This window comes from Fundulus heteroclitus, unplaced genomic scaffold, assembly GCF_011125445.2.
Source record: "Fundulus heteroclitus isolate FHET01 unplaced genomic scaffold, MU-UCD_Fhet_4.1 scaffold_97, whole genome shotgun sequence".
In the NCBI taxonomy this organism is placed as follows: domain Eukaryota; kingdom Metazoa; phylum Chordata; class Actinopteri; order Cyprinodontiformes; family Fundulidae; genus Fundulus; species Fundulus heteroclitus.
The window spans coordinates 755,641-774,445 of record NW_023397439.1 but is presented as its reverse complement, the minus strand read 5'-3'; the positions used below and the strand labels follow the sequence as shown (position 1 = coordinate 774,445).

Here is an 18,805-nt window from a genome sequence, read left to right as displayed (position 1 = left end):
AGCGTCTCCAAGTAAGCACCAGCATGCTGACTATTTAAGCCCCTCAGATTTTTTTTTTTTCCAATCCAAGTGATTGTTGAATTTAGTTGCCGATTTCCCTAAAAAATGTGGAGAAAATTACAAAAAAAAAAAACAGGTTTTGCACAATGTTTTTTTTTTAGCATTGTGTGAAGTTTAGCCCGAGCCACGTTTCCATCTTGTGTTCAGATGTGGTAACTGAACACACCAACATTACAAGCATGGTATAAGAACAGAATGCAGTTTAAAGAGCTGAAAACTATAAATAGCTCGGCATCAATGTGACTCAGCAGGAGTACATTCGGCTATTATTTATTTCCTCCCCGCTACCAGTAAGAAGGCTAGGCGCGCTCGACGGCAGCCAAGGGCCCAGGTGAAAGGGAAAGTCCAAAACAAAAAAAAAAAAAAAAAAGCAGGTTTACTGGTTTTAGGCACCATTTTTATTAGGCATAATTTAAAATCATCTCACGGTTAGTTCGTTTATACAAATATGCTTTTGTTATTTATAAAAACAATTACAGATTTCTACAAATCAAGTTCCCAGTGTAAAAGCGTAGTACCACGCACACGGCAGCATATTGCTCCAGGACACAGATGCAGAGAGCCCACGGGGGGGGGAGGGGTGTGTTCCACTTTAAATCACCCTCTCTGAGTAAATTTGGGACATGATTCAAGAAAAAAAAAAAAAAAAAATAGAATCAGAAAATAAGTTTTCCACGGATAATTTTTAAATATCGTGCACACACACACATTCAAGCTCTCGTCAGACCCCTTTTAGGAAATTTCACGCATCCTTTTCGTAGATCTCAAAGCGAATCAATGTCACACAAAAAACCTTGCGCTTGTATTGCTCTTCATTTATTCTAGACTCTGAGCAGAACACAATCTAGGCTAAACAACCGAATACCCCAGGTGGCTGTGGAAATAATAATAAAAAAAGAAATAACCAAGTGTGAGGGTTTGCCATTATTGCAGCTAGTTGTAAGCACAAACCAGCAAGGAGTTAAAAAAAAAAAAAAAAAAAAAAAAGAACAACACTTTAGAAAAATATATAGAAATCTTCAACTGTGCCGCGGCGACGCCGACGCAGCACAAGTCGCGCTTTGCCCTCACTGCACTATGCAAGGCAGGGATGTAAACCACAATCTGTTAAGAGCTATGAACCCCGTTTCACAAACGCACACAAGACTTCGCTGTGCAAGATGACAGCTTAGCACCTGTGCCTTACCAAAAAAAAAAAAAAAAAAAAAAAACCCCGCTGCAAGGAGATGGTATTTACTGGAAGCAGCAGAGGCAGAAAGCATGCTATAAACATAGAAAAATAAATCTGAGCTTTTTTTTTTTTTTTTTTTTTTAAAGTGGGTGGGGTGTGCCTGAACTTTTCTAGTAGCATTTGCAGCATGACAAGGCGATCCTTTGGGGCTAGACAGAGATGTAACGGTCTTTGGTTTAGATAAGGCACCCGGTCCAATACAGACGCTTCTTCTGTGCTGAAAACTAACCGTATAGTGGCGGCGCAAGACTACAAAACGACTGAAAGTTCCCCACCGCGTAGAAATCGCCCGACGTGAACCAGCATTACACGCTACAATTAAATGGATTATACAGTGGTCTTCCTCGTAGACAATCTTGTGGCTGAAAAAAGGGGAAGCATTATGATTTCTCTAGTTTACCGTATCTGATTAAAAATACCGCACAAACATTTTTACTGATCAAAAGAAACATGAGCCATTACAAAAAAAAAAAAATATATATATATATATATATACTTTGGCAATAACTGCACATGTAAGTTAAAAACATTTCAGGATTAAGAAAAATCATTTACAGAGTAAATTCACAACTAAAGAAATACACTCTTCCTTAACCTCGCCTCGTCAAAGAGGAACTCATAGGCATGTTTGTAATGGCGCTCCGATCAGGCCTGAGAAATTGGGACGCGGGGCAAAGCCAGGCTAAGCTGACTTGAGGAAGCCGGTTTAGTTTAGTTTAGTTATTTGGGTCCCGCGCTAACTTCTATAAGCTCTTACCCGCAGGAAAGAAGTGAGCAGAACGAGAGGCGGGAAGTGCAACTTGCCAGCCAACTCTTTACATACCAGAATGAGCTGAAGAGGAACTAGTTAGGAATTTTCTTTTCTTTTTTTTTTTTAAACCACTAATCTGTGCATTTGTCCAGGAGTCATAATACCCTTTTCTGGATTCAGGCTAAACTGAAGTCAAAAACAGCCCAAGATTCAAGATCCGGCTGCTAACCTCGAACTCGGCAGTTCCTCGCGCATCAAAAGGGGCGACTCAAAAAAAAAAAAAAAAAAGGATCCTGATGACAACTTTGCTTGAGACCCCGAACGAGAATGCACCTTAGGTGAGAATATGAGGTAGTCACTTAGTCTCCACCTGAACAAAACGCACATCTCTCCTCTTCCTCCAGTCAAACAGGGAATGGTTGGTTGATTTGGAAAGTTTTGGCTTTTGTGGCAACCGTGATCACTTTTTTTTTTTTACTTTTTTTTTTTTTAAAGCAAAGAAGCTATAAATCAAGAAGGTGTAAAATCAGAAGATGTAAATAAAAAAAAAAAAAAAGTTTAACTTTTAAAGGTCTGTCGCCTTCATTTTGAATCAGTCACTTTGGTGATGAAGGCCACTCGGTGAGATCCTCCAGGAGAGGAGCGAGGAAAACTCGACAGAGGTGGGGCTGGAAGCAACCAGGTGGCATCCTTTTTTTTTTTGTTCTACAGCCTCTCGCTTGCGTCCGTCCGTCCGTAGGGCCCTCCGTCGTTCCTCTGCCGCGGTCCAAACCCCCCCCGGGGAACCGTTTATTACAACAGAACACACTTTTTGGGATTCTTCTTGGAGACGGGATACAACACGGCCCTCACGGCTTCGGCGAACACCTCCCGGACGTTATCCTGCTTGAGCGCGGAGCACTCCATGTACTTGACGGCGCCGATCTGCTTGGCCAGCGCGTTGCCCTGCTGGTGGGTGGTGGGCGCCAGACTCTGCTCCTTCAGCTTCTTCACCGTCTCCTCGTCGCCTCTCAGGTCCTTCTTGGTGCCCACCAGCAGGATGGGCACGTTGGGGCAGTGGTGGGACACCTCGGGGTGCCACTTGTGCCGGACGTTGGCGTGGGAGGACGGGCTGCCGATGGAGAAGCAGATGATGAAGACGTTGGTCTGCGGGTAGGAGAGGGTGCGCAGGCGGTCGTACTCCTCCTGGCCCGCGGTGTCCCACAGGTTGAGGCTGACGGTGCGGCCGTCCACGCTCATCTGGGCGCTGTAGTTGTCGAACACCGTGGGGATGTATTCTTCTGGGAAGGCGTTGGTGGTGTAGGAGATCAGCAGGCAGGTTTTCCCCACCGCCCCGTCACCCACCACCACACACTTAATGGTCTGCATCCTGCCAACGACCACTGGGGCTGTAGCACCTGGCAACAGAGAGAGAGAGAGACAGAGAGAAATAAATAAATAAACATCTGGACATTTACACATTCCGGACACCAACATTGACCAGTAGGTAAATCTGCTAAAGGGAACCCCATTAGTACCCAACCTGCACTCAGTTAGCATCTCAACTAGCCGCCGCTACCGTTAGCTCTCTTCGGCGTAGCGTCAATTACAGTCAACCAGGGAGGTGTGCGACATCTCCAGCTGTTTACGACCCAAACCGGCATAAAAACTGCGCTTAAATAGTGGGCCAAGAGAGAAACCCGGGGCTACACGCACTTTTTTTTCTACTTTCTAGCGTTTTCCGCTATTCATTTATAACACTAGGCGTTCCCCCCCTGTGACTGGAACCAAGCTAAGGAACTAGCGCGCCTGTTGCTAACGGGCTAGCTAATTAGCAAACAAGCCGAGCATTCATTTCCAAACGCTTCACGCGGGGCTGCTTCCTGCCGTCTTACCGGTCCCCCCCTGTTATACAAAAAATATATATTTTAGTCCAACCTGTGCCTGGAAGGTGATACTTCGCCGTGGAAGCGGTATATGAATAAACTTTCGACTTACCGCCACTTAGCTTTCGATCTTTTCTTGCCTGGTATAGTCAATCACAGCCGCATCCGGGGAGTTGCCCATTACGTAAAAGTGGACGTAAGTAGTAGCGTAGGCTGGTTAATGTAGTTTCACTTTGCGACGGCAGTTCTCGTCCTCCAGATGGCAATGTTGCCATTTTCTCGTTTTAAATCAATTTCAGTAAGCTTGAAACCAGACTTTAGCGACGCCGAAATCCACGGAAATGCTTGGAAAGGCGGAACATTAAAAAAAGGCCTCTGAGTTTTTGGTTTTCCATAACGTACCGTTTTTGTACCAAAGGGTCTTATTTTTCTCAGTATTTTACCTGATTTATCAGTCAAATGTTTTACAGCTTTATTTAACTTTGCGAAAGCTGTTTGGGCTACTATTCCTTTCACATTTCACTATGCTTGCATGTTATTTGTGTATCACTTTATCACATTCCATCCACAAACCAGAGTAGTTCCTAATTGCAACGTAAAAGGAGACCCCTTTTTTTAAATTAAAATATGAAAGTGTGATATGCATGTATATTCAGCCCCCCAACATTGATACCTCTAAATAAAAGCCATTGCAACCAATTTTGTGCAGAAGTCAGCTAATTGTTAAATAGATCACAGCTGCTTGTAATTCTGTCTCAGTATAAATACTGTTTGTTTTGTGAATGTCTCAGAGGTTTGTTAGACATTTTTAGACAACCAAAATCACCATAAAGACTAAGATACAAACTACACAGGCTCAGGGAGACGGTTGTGGAGAAGTAAAACTAAATTCCAAGGCAGATTTACAAAAATAAACAGTTTTTGGGCTACTTATGGAGTAAAACTTGAATACACGTAATTCTGAACTATCCTCAAGGGGAAACATGATAGTAGCAGCAATATCCTGTCGTAGAGCTTTTCCTTGGCAGGGATTAGGAAGCTGGTCAGAGTTGAGGTAAAGATGGATGGAGCAAAATATAACAAAATATGGGAAGAAAACCTATTGAGATGCTGCAAAAGAATTGAGGTTCATCTCCCAGCAGCACAACAACCCAAAATATTCAGAGCTATAATAAAATGGTTCTGATCAAAGTGTCTTCATGTGTTAGAATGACCCAGTCAAAGTTCAGACCTAAATTCACCTCATCTGTGGCAAAGCTTCAACACCTGCTGGTCACAGACAAACAGCATCTAAACTTCAGCTATTCAACAGTGAAGAACAAGGCAAAGCTTTTTGTCTCTAAATGTGCAAATTTACTAAAGACATGACACCTAAAAACTTACAGCAAAATCTGATTTACTTAGGTGGGGTGAATATAAACGCACACTAAACCTTCTTAAATTTTCATTTAAAAATGGTTCAAAATCATCTGGTTCATATATTTCTTCTCACTTATAGTTATGTACTACTTTGTGATGGTGCATCACACAAAACCCAAATTAAACTAGATTTGTGGTTGTAATGTGGTCAAATGTGAAAAGGTCCAAAAGGTGTGTATAATTTGGAAAAGCACTTTATTTCCAACCATGTTTTCCATTCAGGTAGAAGGTTTTTATACATTCTGGAAAAGCACTCGTTAGAAAAACAAACTGCCTTCCAGGTAAAGAACAAGGCCTTTTTGTTACTCAACATACACTGCTAAATTATCTGGAACCAATTATCTGGATTTTGTACTCCAAATCATCATAATCGAGTTGAATAAATTAAGAAATTCTAATGTAAAACATATAAGCAAAATATTATACTAGTTTAAAATTAAGTTTAACCAAAATGTATGAATGTGAAATTAAATTTGTTTTGCATAATCACCATGCAGCCATCACCATTTACTTCCTTTAGGAACCTTATTTATTTCACACAAATGTAAGCCCCAAACTCAAAAATTACATTTGATGGTCTTGCGCAGAAGTCTCTGGTTATGTGAATATTTCAAAAGTCCTAAAAGTTATAAATTCTATGATGCAACTCATTGTCTTGAGCAACACGATCTTATCAATAAAGGCACTGTGTTATAGTGTGCTTTAGATCACAAACTGAAAAGAGGCCTTTAGAAAAAAAAAAACTGTTCACAATATTTTGGAGTGCATCCTATGGGCCTGGTCTAAAAAAACCAAAGAACTTCACCAGCTTCAGACTTAATTTCTCTCGCCTGTCATATTACCTAACTTTTTTTTTAAAAAAGGATCAGTTTCCTATTTTAGGTCTTCTGTCCTGAATCCCTGGAGATGCTAGTGATGATGTAGTCTCCTAGCCTCGCAGCAGGTTAAAAGGCCAACCGCTGACCAACAAGTGCAGACTCCAGGACACAAAGAGGCACCGGTTTATTGCCTTTCCCAAGAGGTTTTGGCGTCACTGCAGGCTATAAAAAGAGAATTCCCACTGGGACCCAGCACCCTCCACCCCAGCAATTCTGCCAGGAGATTCCAAAGGACGACTATAGCTTTCCCATGGCAACGGTCACTAAAAGGATTCGGGGTGACTGTGTCAAGAGATGCAGCAAGAGGCAGATTTAAACAAGAGGGTAGGGGGGGAAACGCAGGCGACAACAGAAGCTGTTACTGTGGCTGAGTGGAGGGTAAAAGTTCTCAATGCAAACAGAAACAAAACAGTGCCTTGACAAAGTATTGATCTTTTTTACATTGCAACCTAAAACCTCTAGGTGTTTTACGAGGACTTTATATGCTAGGTCTTTGTGAAAGAGTGGGAAGAAGAAAGTCCAGTTTGCAGTTTGTGAAATGCAATAAAGGAGACAGAAAGCGTGTGAAAAAAAAGGCGCTCAGGTCAGATGACACCAAAATTGGACTTCTGGACTTGATGCAACATGCTATATTTGGTGGAAAACTAACACAGACAATAAACCTGAACACGCCACGATCACTGAGGAAACACGGTGGCGGCAGCATCATGCTCTAGGGATGGTTTTCTTCAGATGACAACATGGCCACCATTGATGGGAAGGTAGATGGCACCAATTGCAGGATGTTACTAGAAGAAAACCTGTTTAAAAAAAACGCAACTAAACAAAACTAGATGACCTCCCTGAACAGATATTAGAACTGCATAATCAAAGCGCTGTATATAACTACAAATTATTTAGAATATGTAGCGAAACTGGAAAAATTGATGTTCAAACTCTCTTCATCCAACTTATTAAATTTGGACAGTTTTGGGAAAAAAACTATTTTTTTTAATTGCACCAAATTGTGGTCCAACATTTTGACTCAGGTTGGGCTACACTTATATTTTATGTGTAATGAATGCTGTAAGCCATTTGCCTTTTTCCTTCCACACCACATTTATACAGTAATTTATGTTGATCTATCACATAAAAACACGATTAGATTACATTAAAAGCTGTGGCTTCAATGAGACAAAATGTGGAAAACTACAAGGAGTATGAATACGTCACCAAGGCGTCACACAGGAACCTTTGGAAGTAAGACAACTGAAGACACTCCTTTTCACAATATTACCTTTATTTTTGTTCTATTTTTTATTTTTTACAAATACATATCTCAAAGTGAATAATCACATCGAATAAAGTTATAGATTTTTATATAAAATAAAAAAAAATGACAATAATCATCTCTTTTAGCCTCTTTTCAGTTTGTAAAGTGCAGCTTTGTGTTGAGGCCAATCAACAACTAAATTAACTTTTCAATATTGTATCAGGTTCAGTTCAAAACAACCCTGATTACTCTGGTAGCGGCCCACAGTGTGCATCACATTTGGATTACTTTCTTGAAAACTACTTTTCCATCCAGGATATCGATTATAACGGCTTCCCAAAGTTATGCGCCTCTCTAAGCATTAAGGCTGTTCTACGGGAAGAGGTCTTCTATTGCTGTCCTACTGCCTGCAAAGGACACAAATGGATGTACAAAGAGGTAGATTGTAGAGAATGCACTACCCTGCTAATGTGTGAAAGGCAGGATATAAAGTATCTCCAAAGCTCTCAGTGCTAAATCAAACATACATAACCCAGGCCCTAAAATGGACAGAAATATTCCACTTAAATTAGTTAAAACTTAAAAATCTATCCAGACATGAGACATTTGACAAGGACACGCCCTTCTGTCATCTCCACAGAGGCTGAGCTGCGGTGGCCCTGGGCATTTTGAGACTGGGTATCCGTGACGCAGCTGGGGTTTTAGGTTCAGCCGGCGAGGCCCCCACAGAGGTTGTTGTCTTGGCTGTTTTGCTGCGGGCAGCTGATATGACAGCTGTGCGGATGGTCTTGGCAGTGGCCGAGGATGGGCTATTGGCGGTCCGCAACTGGGACGGGAGCTGGGTCTCAGGGTTCGGAGCGACGCGTTTGGACACACGTGTCAGGGCTCCCCTGACGAAGGCCGGCTGGGTGCCGCCGGAGACCTTCTCCTGTGGGGTTCTGTCCGAAGACCTCCGAGTCAAAGCGGCCTTCTCTGGAATCTGTGACTCGTTTGTGGTTCTGTCCCGCGTGCTGGTGCTTCGCCTCACCTCCACCTGAGCCACGGCTGGTTGAACGGTGGGAGACAAGCGAGCCGAAACGCTGCGGGGAATGGACGGCCGTGCAGGCGTGGGTGGGTTGGTAGGTGCTGGTGCCCCGTTGGAAGGCTCAGCTTTGGAGCGTACTCTAGGAATCCCAGTGCTGTTTGATGGCACAGTCCGGGACACAAACCCCCTCTTTGTCGCGATACCACTACGCATCGGGGTCTTCGCGGTCCTGGCCTCCCCCTTCGACGCTGTAGATGCTGAAGCAGTGCCCTCGTGAACGTCTACCTCCCTCTCCTTCCTCCACTTGGAGCATAGGCTCGGTGTAGGTCGTGGCAGTGGAGAGGTTGGGGGAGACAGAGTCTCGTAGGATCGTAGACCTTTTACCAGAGTGTGGCACTCCAGTGTTTCACCCACACGTGTGAATGGCCTGGCAGTCTCTTTATCAGCAGCCGGTGAATCAGAGGCCTCCTCTGGCTGTGAATGGCTAAACTCTGGCAGGCTGGACGGCATGCAGTCCTCCTCCACTGAGGTTAAAACCACCCCAGCTTCTCCCTCTTTTGTTAAACTCGCATCAGGCAAAGACGTATCTGCACTTATTTGAACGCTTTGACTGAACTCTATCTGTGGCTGGGATGGTACTTCCTCTGTGGCTGATTGCAATTTGGTCTCAGTCTCTGTGTCTCTGTCAGAAAGTGTTCCAGAGGTATCATTGGACTCCTGAACAGCAGGACTGTTACTGTCAGTAAGCCTCTGTCTGAAAGTGGGGGTCTGGCTTTTAACACCTCGGGCTGATGCATCGGTACTTATAGCAGCAGGGTATGTACTAGAACTGTTCAAAGCCACGTGTTCAGCAGAATAATCCGTCTTTTGTAGAAGTCCTGATGTTTTCTGTTGGTCATGAAGTGAGTAGGAAATGCTCTCAGGCCCATATTGCTTCAAAGTGAAGCCATTTCCATCGTGAGAGGCACTAAATGCTGCAACATGGGAGTCTTTAACTGCTTCCATGCTCCGTTTCGATGTTCTAATCCCTCTTTCCAGAACAGACTCTTGGTCAAGGGGGGAACACCCACCATCAGTTTCAGGGGAGCTGCAGAGCATGGCACTGGTCTCGTGGTCCGACGAGCTGTTCGAGTGAAAACCAGTGGATGTGGGGCTACTACCCAAAATTGGGAAGCTCTTGAGAATGGACGAAGGGTTGAGAAGAGTGTCATTTTGAATGTGGTGTGTGAATCTGCGAGAATCAGCGGTTCTAAGACTGCGGCGGCTCCAATTGTAACTCAGGTTCTTCTCCAAAAGTCTCTCCAATTCATCTTGGTTTTCCTGACAGTGAGGCTCTCTGGCGAGACTCAGCCCCAGTTCCAGCCCTGTGCAAACCGCGAGAGAGCGACGCTTTTCCGCAACCTCGCGTTGACGTTCTATCCGTTTCTTCTCCTTAAGGTCCCGTTCCTCGTTTTCCTGTTAAGAAAAAGACATATTGGTCGTTTTAAAGTGAACAACGGTGTGGTTCAGTTTCTGTGTGCCTCCGCAGCATCTCACCTGAACAGCTCTTTGAAACCGGTGGCAAAACAAATGGAAGACCCTGCAGGCCTCCTCTAGTTTGAAAGTGCTGTCGTCTTCACAGAAAAACTCCACCAAAGCTTGACTCGACATCCTCATGCCCTCTACCTCGTCGTCGACCTCTTTCAGACGCTCCCCAGCCCTCTGCACACGCATAGCATGCATTTTAAAGATTTACCTTCAAATAGATCTTTTTTTTCTTCCAACAGGTCTCAAGCAAGTGATGCGTACCTCCAGAAAAGATTGCGTCTGTTGCTTAATCTCTGCCTCATTCTCCATATTTGTCTTGAGTGCGGCCACTCTGCTTTTTAACTTTGCCAGGTCATCTAGGACAGCCTCTTCACACAACCTGCAGAAATATACAATAGGCCATGTTGTAACTCTTCTATGTCTGAAGAAAGATTGAGGGAAAAAAATGGGTGGGCATGATGCAAAGTGGAAATGCATCAATTACGTCACACCTTTATAAGATATACAGACAGCTCAGAAGTTGGCTCAGAGTAGCAGCATCGCTACAGCTGTAAACCGAGGGTTTGATTAAAGAACGCAATGGATTGCAATGTTTTAGCAGATATATTTGTTTCTGACTGGACTTGGTTTATTCCCTTAGAACTAACCCACAGCAGAATCAAGGATTCGACAGGATCCGAGGATTGGGAAGAGACTGACCTGGAGGCGGAGCCAACGTGGCCCAGTTGGCTGGGAAAAGACAGCAAACTCTGGTCTTTTTTCACAGCTTCCTGTGGAGAAGAACACAACTGATTATCAAGCCATTGTCTGAAAAGATGCAACACATCGTTTCCAAAAAGATGACAATTAATGTGCTCCATGGAGCTTTCGGTTTTGGGAGCCTCAGGCGGCTGCGTCAGGGTTCTGTCACTAAACCATTCATCACTTACACCTACTGTCCAATTTCACAACACACAAGCGAGTGCTATAAAGAACACAGATATCTGTCTCATAATGTACTTCCATCTCTAAATTGTAAAGTCAAACTCTCTTTAAAGCAATGACCGATATTTCTGACCCCTGACCAGCATTTCAACAGCGGCTCCAAATGGGATTTACACACATTAACTTAAACAGGATCTGTAAACACCAATTGGATGTATTTAAATACCCATTAACAAAGCAGCAAACTGCATATATAAATTCCAGAGAAAATAGCGACAAAGAACGTAGGTGTTGTACTCTGACCACCATTTTAAAGCAAGAGATCAAGACGACGACAGACGGAGACCCCATGGTAATGCAGGATGATGACTTTAATCGTTTAGTAAAAGGAAACTGAATTTAGGAGTTTTGATTATTATCATTTTAGGTCTCAGAAGAGTATGTTACAGTGCTTTACTGTAGTATTTTTTTTTGTTGTATGTTGTTTTTATTTTAATTGTAGAGAACAGACAAGTACCAGAAGTTTCAGTCACCAAGACATAACCCTAGCCTGTGCAAGCATGTTTGGCAATAAAAGCTTTCCAATGTGGGTTTTTTGTTTGCCGTTGGTCTTCATAACCATCCCCCTACACCCCCATGTCCCCATAGAAGCAGCTCTTCCCCCAGGCCCAGCAAAGGGGTCGGCGCTTTAACCTTAGCAGCAAAAAAAGTGGAAAAGCTGTCGATGGAGACAAAACAAAAACTGGCAAAAATCAAGGACGTTCAATTTTTAACATTATAAAGGAAACTAACAGACCTGTTTAAGAAAGGTTGCAAAACTGGCTATTTTCCCACAGGGTTGCGGGAAGGCGGGACGACTATCTCCAGTAATCATTGAGCGACAGTTGGGGTACCCTCTGGACAGGTAGCTAGTCCAGCACAGTTAGGATTAGCATAAAGCCGCACAGCAAAGGTAACCATGCACAAATGCAATTTAGAGTTGCCTATACATGTTTTTGGAGACTGGAATTAAGCTGGAGTACCGGGAGAGAACCCCCATTTGCAGGGGGAAAGCATGCAAACCAGACATAGCATAACCCTGGTCTGGATTCAAATTCTTGTTGTGAGGCAACTGAGCTAACAACTGCACCACTGTGCAGCCTACCTATTGGTAAGATGACCAGTCTGTGTTGATCTGTACAACATGAACTGAGTTACGGAAATAAAGGAATGCTTTAATAATATTTTAATGGTTTGAATATGACTGTACATCGTACAGTTCAGAACATACCATAGCAACAAAATGCAGCAAATTCATCCCTGGCTTGTTGGCTTTGGTGTCGGCCAATTTGAGAAGTGATGAAATTCGAAAGCCAGCTGCATTCCCTGCATATCCACCCTAAAGAGAAAAAAAATGCACACAACTTTAAACAATGGCTCAAAACCTTGAATGCAAGCCTAAATCCATTAACAACTGATGCATAAACAGAAAAGGGCTGATCGGGCATTTTTTAGAACGACTCAATAATTGAGCGATTGACTGATAACTCACGGCATTCATGTAGTTCCCCGCTTTCAGCACCAAACGGAGGATGGAGTGCAATTCGGGACAGCTCAGCAGTTCTAGGAGTGTAAAGATAATCAATATTGTGCCTTAGGGCTTAAATAATGACAATGAATGTGTATGCAGCTGACAGCAAGGCCATGAAACAAGTCAGCAACTTTAAGGTCCCCTAAAAAAAAGAGCAGCGAATGCAAGTTTGCCCTAAATCACAGCGTTAGCTGGGAATGCTAAATAGCTTATCTCATTTCTGCTGTGGCGCCTGACAGAACCACTCAAGACTAAACACGAGAATTTCAACAGGCCAATACGGTCCTGCGTCCTTAATGGCGGCAGAGTACACAACTCCCCGCTGTTACTTTACCTCTAGCCGCCTCCCTCAGACATCTGGCTGCCACACACAGAGAGGTCAGAGAAGGGTCAAACTCTTGTTGCAGGATCATGGCGTTCAGACGGAGCCGAAAACTGGCGAAAGAGAAATGAGTAAGACGGATTGATCGGTGGGGAGGGTCGACCGATGACGGAGACAAAAAGGCACTCGAGATCAGCCTTCTGTTTAACAAACATGCCAGGGAAGAGTAAAGAAGACAGAGGGAAAAAGTAACAAAAATATATTGGGATGCCTGTATAATTATTCTTTTTTTTTTTTGGCTAAGCGGGTTGTACCTGGGAACTTCCACTAAAAGCAACATGAAAAGATCGGGCTCTCCAAGACAGCTCCTCTCTCCACTGAACCTCCTAAGGCGACATTCCTGAAAGAAAGAGAAAAGAAATGCTGTAATAAAAAATCTTGAGAAAGAAAAAAACAAAAAAAAAAAACAACTTGTTAAGATTCAGGTCCAATATATTTCAGCAGGATCTTCGTCTGGGAAGAGACCACATCATACGGAGTGGTGTAATGGCCAAACTTTTGATCATCCTAACCAAAGCCAGATGAGTAAGGGGAGCAGGGTGGGGGAAGGTGAAGAGGAAGCAGACTGTCACTCGTTATAGTTGCACGCTAGATTAAGCCCTTTACCTCCTCGCTGTCAGGCAGCAGCTTGCAGAGCTCTGAGAGCTTCTCGGCTCCGTAACGATCTCCGACACCGTGCCTGATGTCTTCGACAATCTCCTTAGCTGGCCTGTGGAAAGGAAACGCACCAACTTACTTCACTCTGACAGCTTCAGAGAGAAAACGAGAAGAGGGCCGTGTGAAAGGAAAAGCCCGATTGCAAGGCTGTTGAGGGAAAGTGACCACAAGACAAACTAAAGGCAGACGTGCTCAGGAGACATCTAAAGACTTTGGGGTGTCATGGTGAAAGAGTGAAACCGAGACAACTGTTTAACCTCTGGCTTACTTTCTCAGAGTGAGACCTGGCTCCGATATTCCAGCAATTTTTTCATTATTCACCTCTTCCTGTTCTACCCCCTCACTCATGACCACACTGCAGAGAATGATCCTGATCCTCAGACCAGCTCATCTCATTCAAACGCCCATTATTCATTCGACAGACACCAGTGGTTAAGCTGCCTGACAATAAAAACAACTTTATTTCTTAAATGGAGACACTTATTGTTAATCTACTGGGAACAAAACACAGAATGCAACGGCGTACACAAAGACCAAAAACCCCAAATGGTATTTAAGTCTTAGACGAAAGAAAAGGAAAAGAAAACACAAAACCGGATTTTGTTTGAACTGCAACTGCGTTAGAAAAACTGTTACTGTCCTGCTCTTTATGACGGATGGCAAACAGGCGCCCAACGAGACAAATGCTTTTGTACAGACGAGACTCTTCGCAAGAAAGGCTTTTCCCTGCAAGTCCGGACAAATCGAATTTAAAAAAGAAAGCGTCTCTCATTTGAAGAATCGCATTGTGGCATGGCTGCATTGCAACTTGCCACTTTCCGTGACTCTATGAGCAAGCGTTGCATAATTGTCAACATAATAGCTCAGGGTGTTCTAGAGGTTAGTGTACTTAAGCTCACCTAATTGGTTATAAAACAGCTCTTCTCAATATAATGGGTGCAGCTTTGAGCATAAATACCAAAAGAGGCCTTTAGGGGAAGCGACTGGTGTCTTCTCTATCAGCGGGTGGTAAATTCAAGATTAGGCATTCTTTACGGGCATCAGCAGGTGTCACCTCTGTCTCCTAAAGAGCCACTTACTACTTAAAACCCCAGCTGCTTGGGGTGCTCAATCCCTAACAATACACCAGACATTCCCTTCACTGAAAGGGTTTCACACCTCTGACACCTGCAAACATCTGACATATGGCTGTTTTTGTGCAGTTCCGAGTCAAGTACTGATCCCTTGGGTCTAATTAAACACATTTGAGTACACTTTGTTTTTTTTTTTCAATCTACTTTCAGTTTGGTTGATTTGGAGAAATGCAGGAGGAAAGCCTGAGTGCCCAAATCCTCAACCATAGCTGCAGAGTAAATGTTTTTAGGGCACGTCCTTGGCTCATCATTGTGCCAGGCGAGGTTCAAACTGTCCAGACCTGTGAAAAAGTATTTCCCCCTATCGATTTTGTTTCTGCTTGTGGATTTTTTTTTTGCTCAAATGTTTCAGATACAACTAATTCTCTTATAAGACAAAGATTGGTAGTCGAGTAGTTACCGAGGTTCTGCCACAGTACAACGATCCAAAGCATACCAGGAGGTCTGAAAGCCTCAAGAAACCGAACGAGAGCTTCTGCAGCAGCATAGTCAAAGTCTAGACTCCAATCTGATTGCGATGCTGTGGCGTGACCTTAAACGCAGGTGAAAACCCTCCTATTAAAGCAATTCTGCACAGAGGAGTGGGTCACATTTCCTCCACAGCATTGTAAGAGACTCACTGACGATGCCGGCAAATACTTGATGGCAATAACCAGTTTAGGGTGTGGAGGACATGAACTTTTTCACACAGGGTCAGCCTGGTTTAGACTACTTTCAGGCCTTTAAAGGTATAGTGGATGATCTTTTTTCAGCTGTTCCAGGGGGATCGTCTTATGTATTGGTTGTCCCACATGCCAATCATTGTGACACCAATGTGCATGCATGTTCCTTGCTAGTTTCCTCTTGCTGCGCACCTTAAGTGTTTATGTATCCTGTGAGCTTAGGTTTCAGCCATTCATTGTAGCTCCGCTGCTCTTGCCGTGTACTTTGGAAACAGCTGAGTCACAACAAGCAAATTGTCTTACAAGTTAATGAGAATAAGAGGAAGGCCTAAGAAGAAAGAAATAAGACCAGAGTGCATCTGGGGAGATTCTTTAACGCCATCCCCCTGAGGAGCGGAACAGTAGGTAAGATGGTCTTGCTCATGCGCAGTTATTCAAGAAGTAACTTGGCCGTTTCCTGCCTACATTTTCGGAACAATTGTCCACTCTATTGTATTAGCGTTATCTGTCTTTGATACTAAAACGTGTTTGATGATCTGAAACACTTGCACTTTTAGCTTCAGTACATTTGAGATAGGGCTACAGTTTTCTTCCGCTAGATCTGGGGTGTGTGCAACTCAAACAATGACATAGTGCCCTGTTTTTTCTGTTTTTCATTCTTTTGTTCTGTGGCCCCTAGGAAAAAAAACAGTGGCCCCACCCTATAAATTTGGTCTAGAACTGCCACTGCCTGCACAATATATCACAAATCTATTGATGCTTCAATATCACTGCACGCAGGATGCATATTGCAAAGAATATCATGGACTGCAATAATCTGTACCTATAAAAAATTTAGTGGCAACTACAACTAAGATTTTTCAATGCTTCAACAGCAGATGCTGGCCAGGAGCAGACTTTTTTTTAAATCAAAGCCTTGTTGCTAATATCAAAATAATTATTTTTTATTTATTTCTTCCAGCGACTGGATAAATCCTTTCTAGGGCCTATGTCTGTTAATAACCCAAATCAGAAAAACATGACCCCCTTTTAATTATCTATTTATTCATTAAACATCCTACTAGTGTCGCAACATTCACCATATCACAAATTATCCTAAAATCCTTTAGTCCTAATCAAGTCCGTGTAATATAGAAAGAACGCAGTAAACCTTCTGTAAGCAGTTTGAAACTTTGAATCTACTAAGGAGTGAAGAATCTTACATTTTGAACTGCCGTAGAAATATTCCTATGTTCATACTGCGTTTGGAATCCAGTAGAAAAATCTGTAAAGAATAACAGAAGACACACACACACACACACATGTAAGACCAAGAACATTGAAAGAAAATAAACGTCCAAAAAAAGTTTGCTGCCATTTCAATGGTCTCACCTCTTTCGAGCTATCCTGTAGGGATCTGCATCGTAGCAGGGCGGACCGTCGCCTCAACGTCACGGTTCTGTCCCTTGGCTTGCTGTCCTTCTGCCCAAACAACTCATCCAGAGAATGGAGGTCTATAGGAAACTCGTCCTCATCGGGGGCCGCACCACTCCACACGCTCTTCCTCCCTTCCACCTTCTCTTTGGGGATACGCTCCCAGTTCAGCTTCCTCAGCCGACTCTGACGGACGGCATTTGTCCGGCTAAACGGCGAAGAAGAAGCAGGTGGAGGCGGGGGAGGAGGAGGGGGCGGAGGAGGTGGGGGAGGAGGCGGGGGTCCTGGTGGGGCAGCCGACACCTGACGTGACTCCATGGCTGTCACTACCACAGCGTCGGCGGTAGCAGAGCAATTTGCAGGCTTAGTTCCATGAAAGGCACGGGATTCCTTGACAGCCACGGTCAGGTTGATGTGCATAGAGGCTGTCGGGTTGTTAGAGTCTGGGGTCACCGCAGGTGAGCAGGCTCTGCTGCCTTGCTCTTGATGAGTCTTTATGACAATCCAGAGTTTTGCCTCTTGGTCCGGGTTCAAGCTGTAGAGTCTGGAACAAACAAAGCAAATTTGTCTGTAATTGGAATTTAAGACTACGAGATCACAGCTATACCAGAGTTTAACCCTACAGACAGCTTTATTTTTGATAACTCAAATAACATCTGGCCCCATTCACTCTTTCATTATCAACCTGTATTTGGTGGACAAGGTTCCGCTGATCCAAAAATCCAGCCGGTGACTCAACTTTCACTGGAAAATATCAAGGTATTTTTTACAGGAAAGTACAAGGAAAGCAAGATGAGCTCTCCTCATATGTGGGTTGTTTGAACAGCTTGTCTCATCCTGTTCAGTTTCACCTCATTGCATGTGCATGCACACTCCTCCATCATGGATCTTCCTTTCTAATTATAAAACGCGGAGACACCAAAGGCAGGCACGCAAAGTGAACCGTAAAAGAGAGAAACGAAAGGTCTGCAGTCCTACAGATCACTCCTTTCGCTCCCAACATCTAAAAGGCTGCATCATGACTGCAACAAGTTCCAGACACAAAGTGACACATTTGAGTCCCTTTTCAGTGAAAATCCCATAAAGTAGCTTATATGGCTATATTGTCTCAGCATTTGATCCAAACATGCCAGCTCTTCATCCTGTGCGTTGTTTTGCCATGAATCATAACTTTTGGAAAGCTGCAGGGATGCGCTTCATGGCCAACCTGTTCCATGGTGATCCGCATGAGCGCGCTGCAAAAGCCACCGCCAGTAATCTCAGTCATTATCAATTCCTGAGATCTGTATCTGGAAACCATTTAATGAGACCTGCATCCTGACATCTGAGGAACACCGTGCGAGTAAATTCGTGTACTGCTTTACTTAAATAATAATTAAAAAGAACTAATGGTTTTTTAAAAAAAACTAATTAAAAAGCTAAATCGTTTCTCACGGGGTTCAAAAATGTTTTCACCTTTTCCATCTTGCAGTTTCTCACGAATTTATTGTTTGTCTCAGCAAAATGTGCCCCGAGATAAAAAAAATAAAAAATTAATTAATTAATTTAAAATAAAACCCGAATTGGTTCTGATCATTTTCGTTTCTGCTTCAGAGTCCAGTCAGGTTGGTTGTTTGTTAGTTTGACTTACCTGACGTCCACAGAAGTGAGTCTAAAATCCGATATAAAAAACGTCCCACAACACCGATGTCGCTTCCACACATTCACGCAAACTTCATTTGCGTTTCTGTAAATTCCCTTATTCCAGAAACGTATTGCGCTCCGCTTTCGGCAACCTCACGTCCTCCTCTACTTGCAGGGAAACTTCCACACTCCTCCTCACCCACAGCGAGCGCGCAGGCGCGAACCCCCACATGAATTTGCGCCTTTCCCCCCTCCTCCGCATCCTCCCAGTTTTCCCATGGGCGGACTGAGGGTTGTCAGGTGGCATAAGGTCAGTTCTCTACTTTTATCAACTTTTATACTTTGAGCATGTTTATACCAGGGGACGTATGAAATATTTATAATGCAACATAGCAAGTTCTAAGTAATCTTCAACAAAGTGCAACGACTCCTTA

At 43.6% G+C, this 18,805-nt stretch overlaps 2 protein-coding genes across 3 annotated transcripts; both read right to left on the bottom strand.

Moving 5' to 3' along the window:
- Nucleotides 1–435: 435 nt before the first annotated feature.
- LOC105923887 (rho-related GTP-binding protein RhoG) lies at nucleotides 436–4,158 on the bottom strand. Of its 2 annotated transcripts, none has more exons than XM_012859841.3 (2): nucleotides 4,020–4,158; nucleotides 436–3,439 (listed from the first exon to the last, which is right to left on the bottom strand). In XM_012859841.3, exon 2 carries the CDS (start codon nucleotides 3,408–3,410, stop codon nucleotides 2,835–2,837), a length of 576 nt encoding a protein of 191 aa, XP_012715295.1. In that variant the 5' UTR covers nucleotides 3,411–3,439; nucleotides 4,020–4,158; the 3' UTR covers nucleotides 436–2,834. The 2 variants fall into 2 exon arrangements, with proteins under 2 accessions (XP_012715295.1, XP_012715351.1); XM_012859897.3 differs by having other exon boundaries at nucleotides 3,960–4,142.
- Nucleotides 4,159–7,498: 3,340 nt separating this feature from the next.
- fhdc2 (FH2 domain containing 2) lies at nucleotides 7,499–18,524 on the bottom strand (the record flags this gene model as incomplete). The annotated part of the gene is made up of 12 exons (XM_021319807.2): nucleotides 7,499–9,935; nucleotides 10,017–10,181; nucleotides 10,269–10,386; nucleotides 10,707–10,777; nucleotides 12,202–12,309; nucleotides 12,463–12,533; nucleotides 12,836–12,936; nucleotides 13,138–13,223; nucleotides 13,490–13,592; nucleotides 16,538–16,599; nucleotides 16,707–17,292; nucleotides 18,379–18,524. Coding segments are annotated over 12 exons (3,468 nt in total), but the record flags the coding sequence as incomplete, so codon positions are not given.
- Between the last annotated feature and the right edge of the window lie 281 nt (nucleotides 18,525–18,805).

Bases quoted from the DNA above. Each gene is read 5' to 3' on its own strand.
- LOC105923887 (XM_012859841.3), bottom strand. From the start codon at position 3,410: ATGCAGACCATTAAGTGTGTGGTGGTGGGTGACGGGGCGGTGGGGAAA.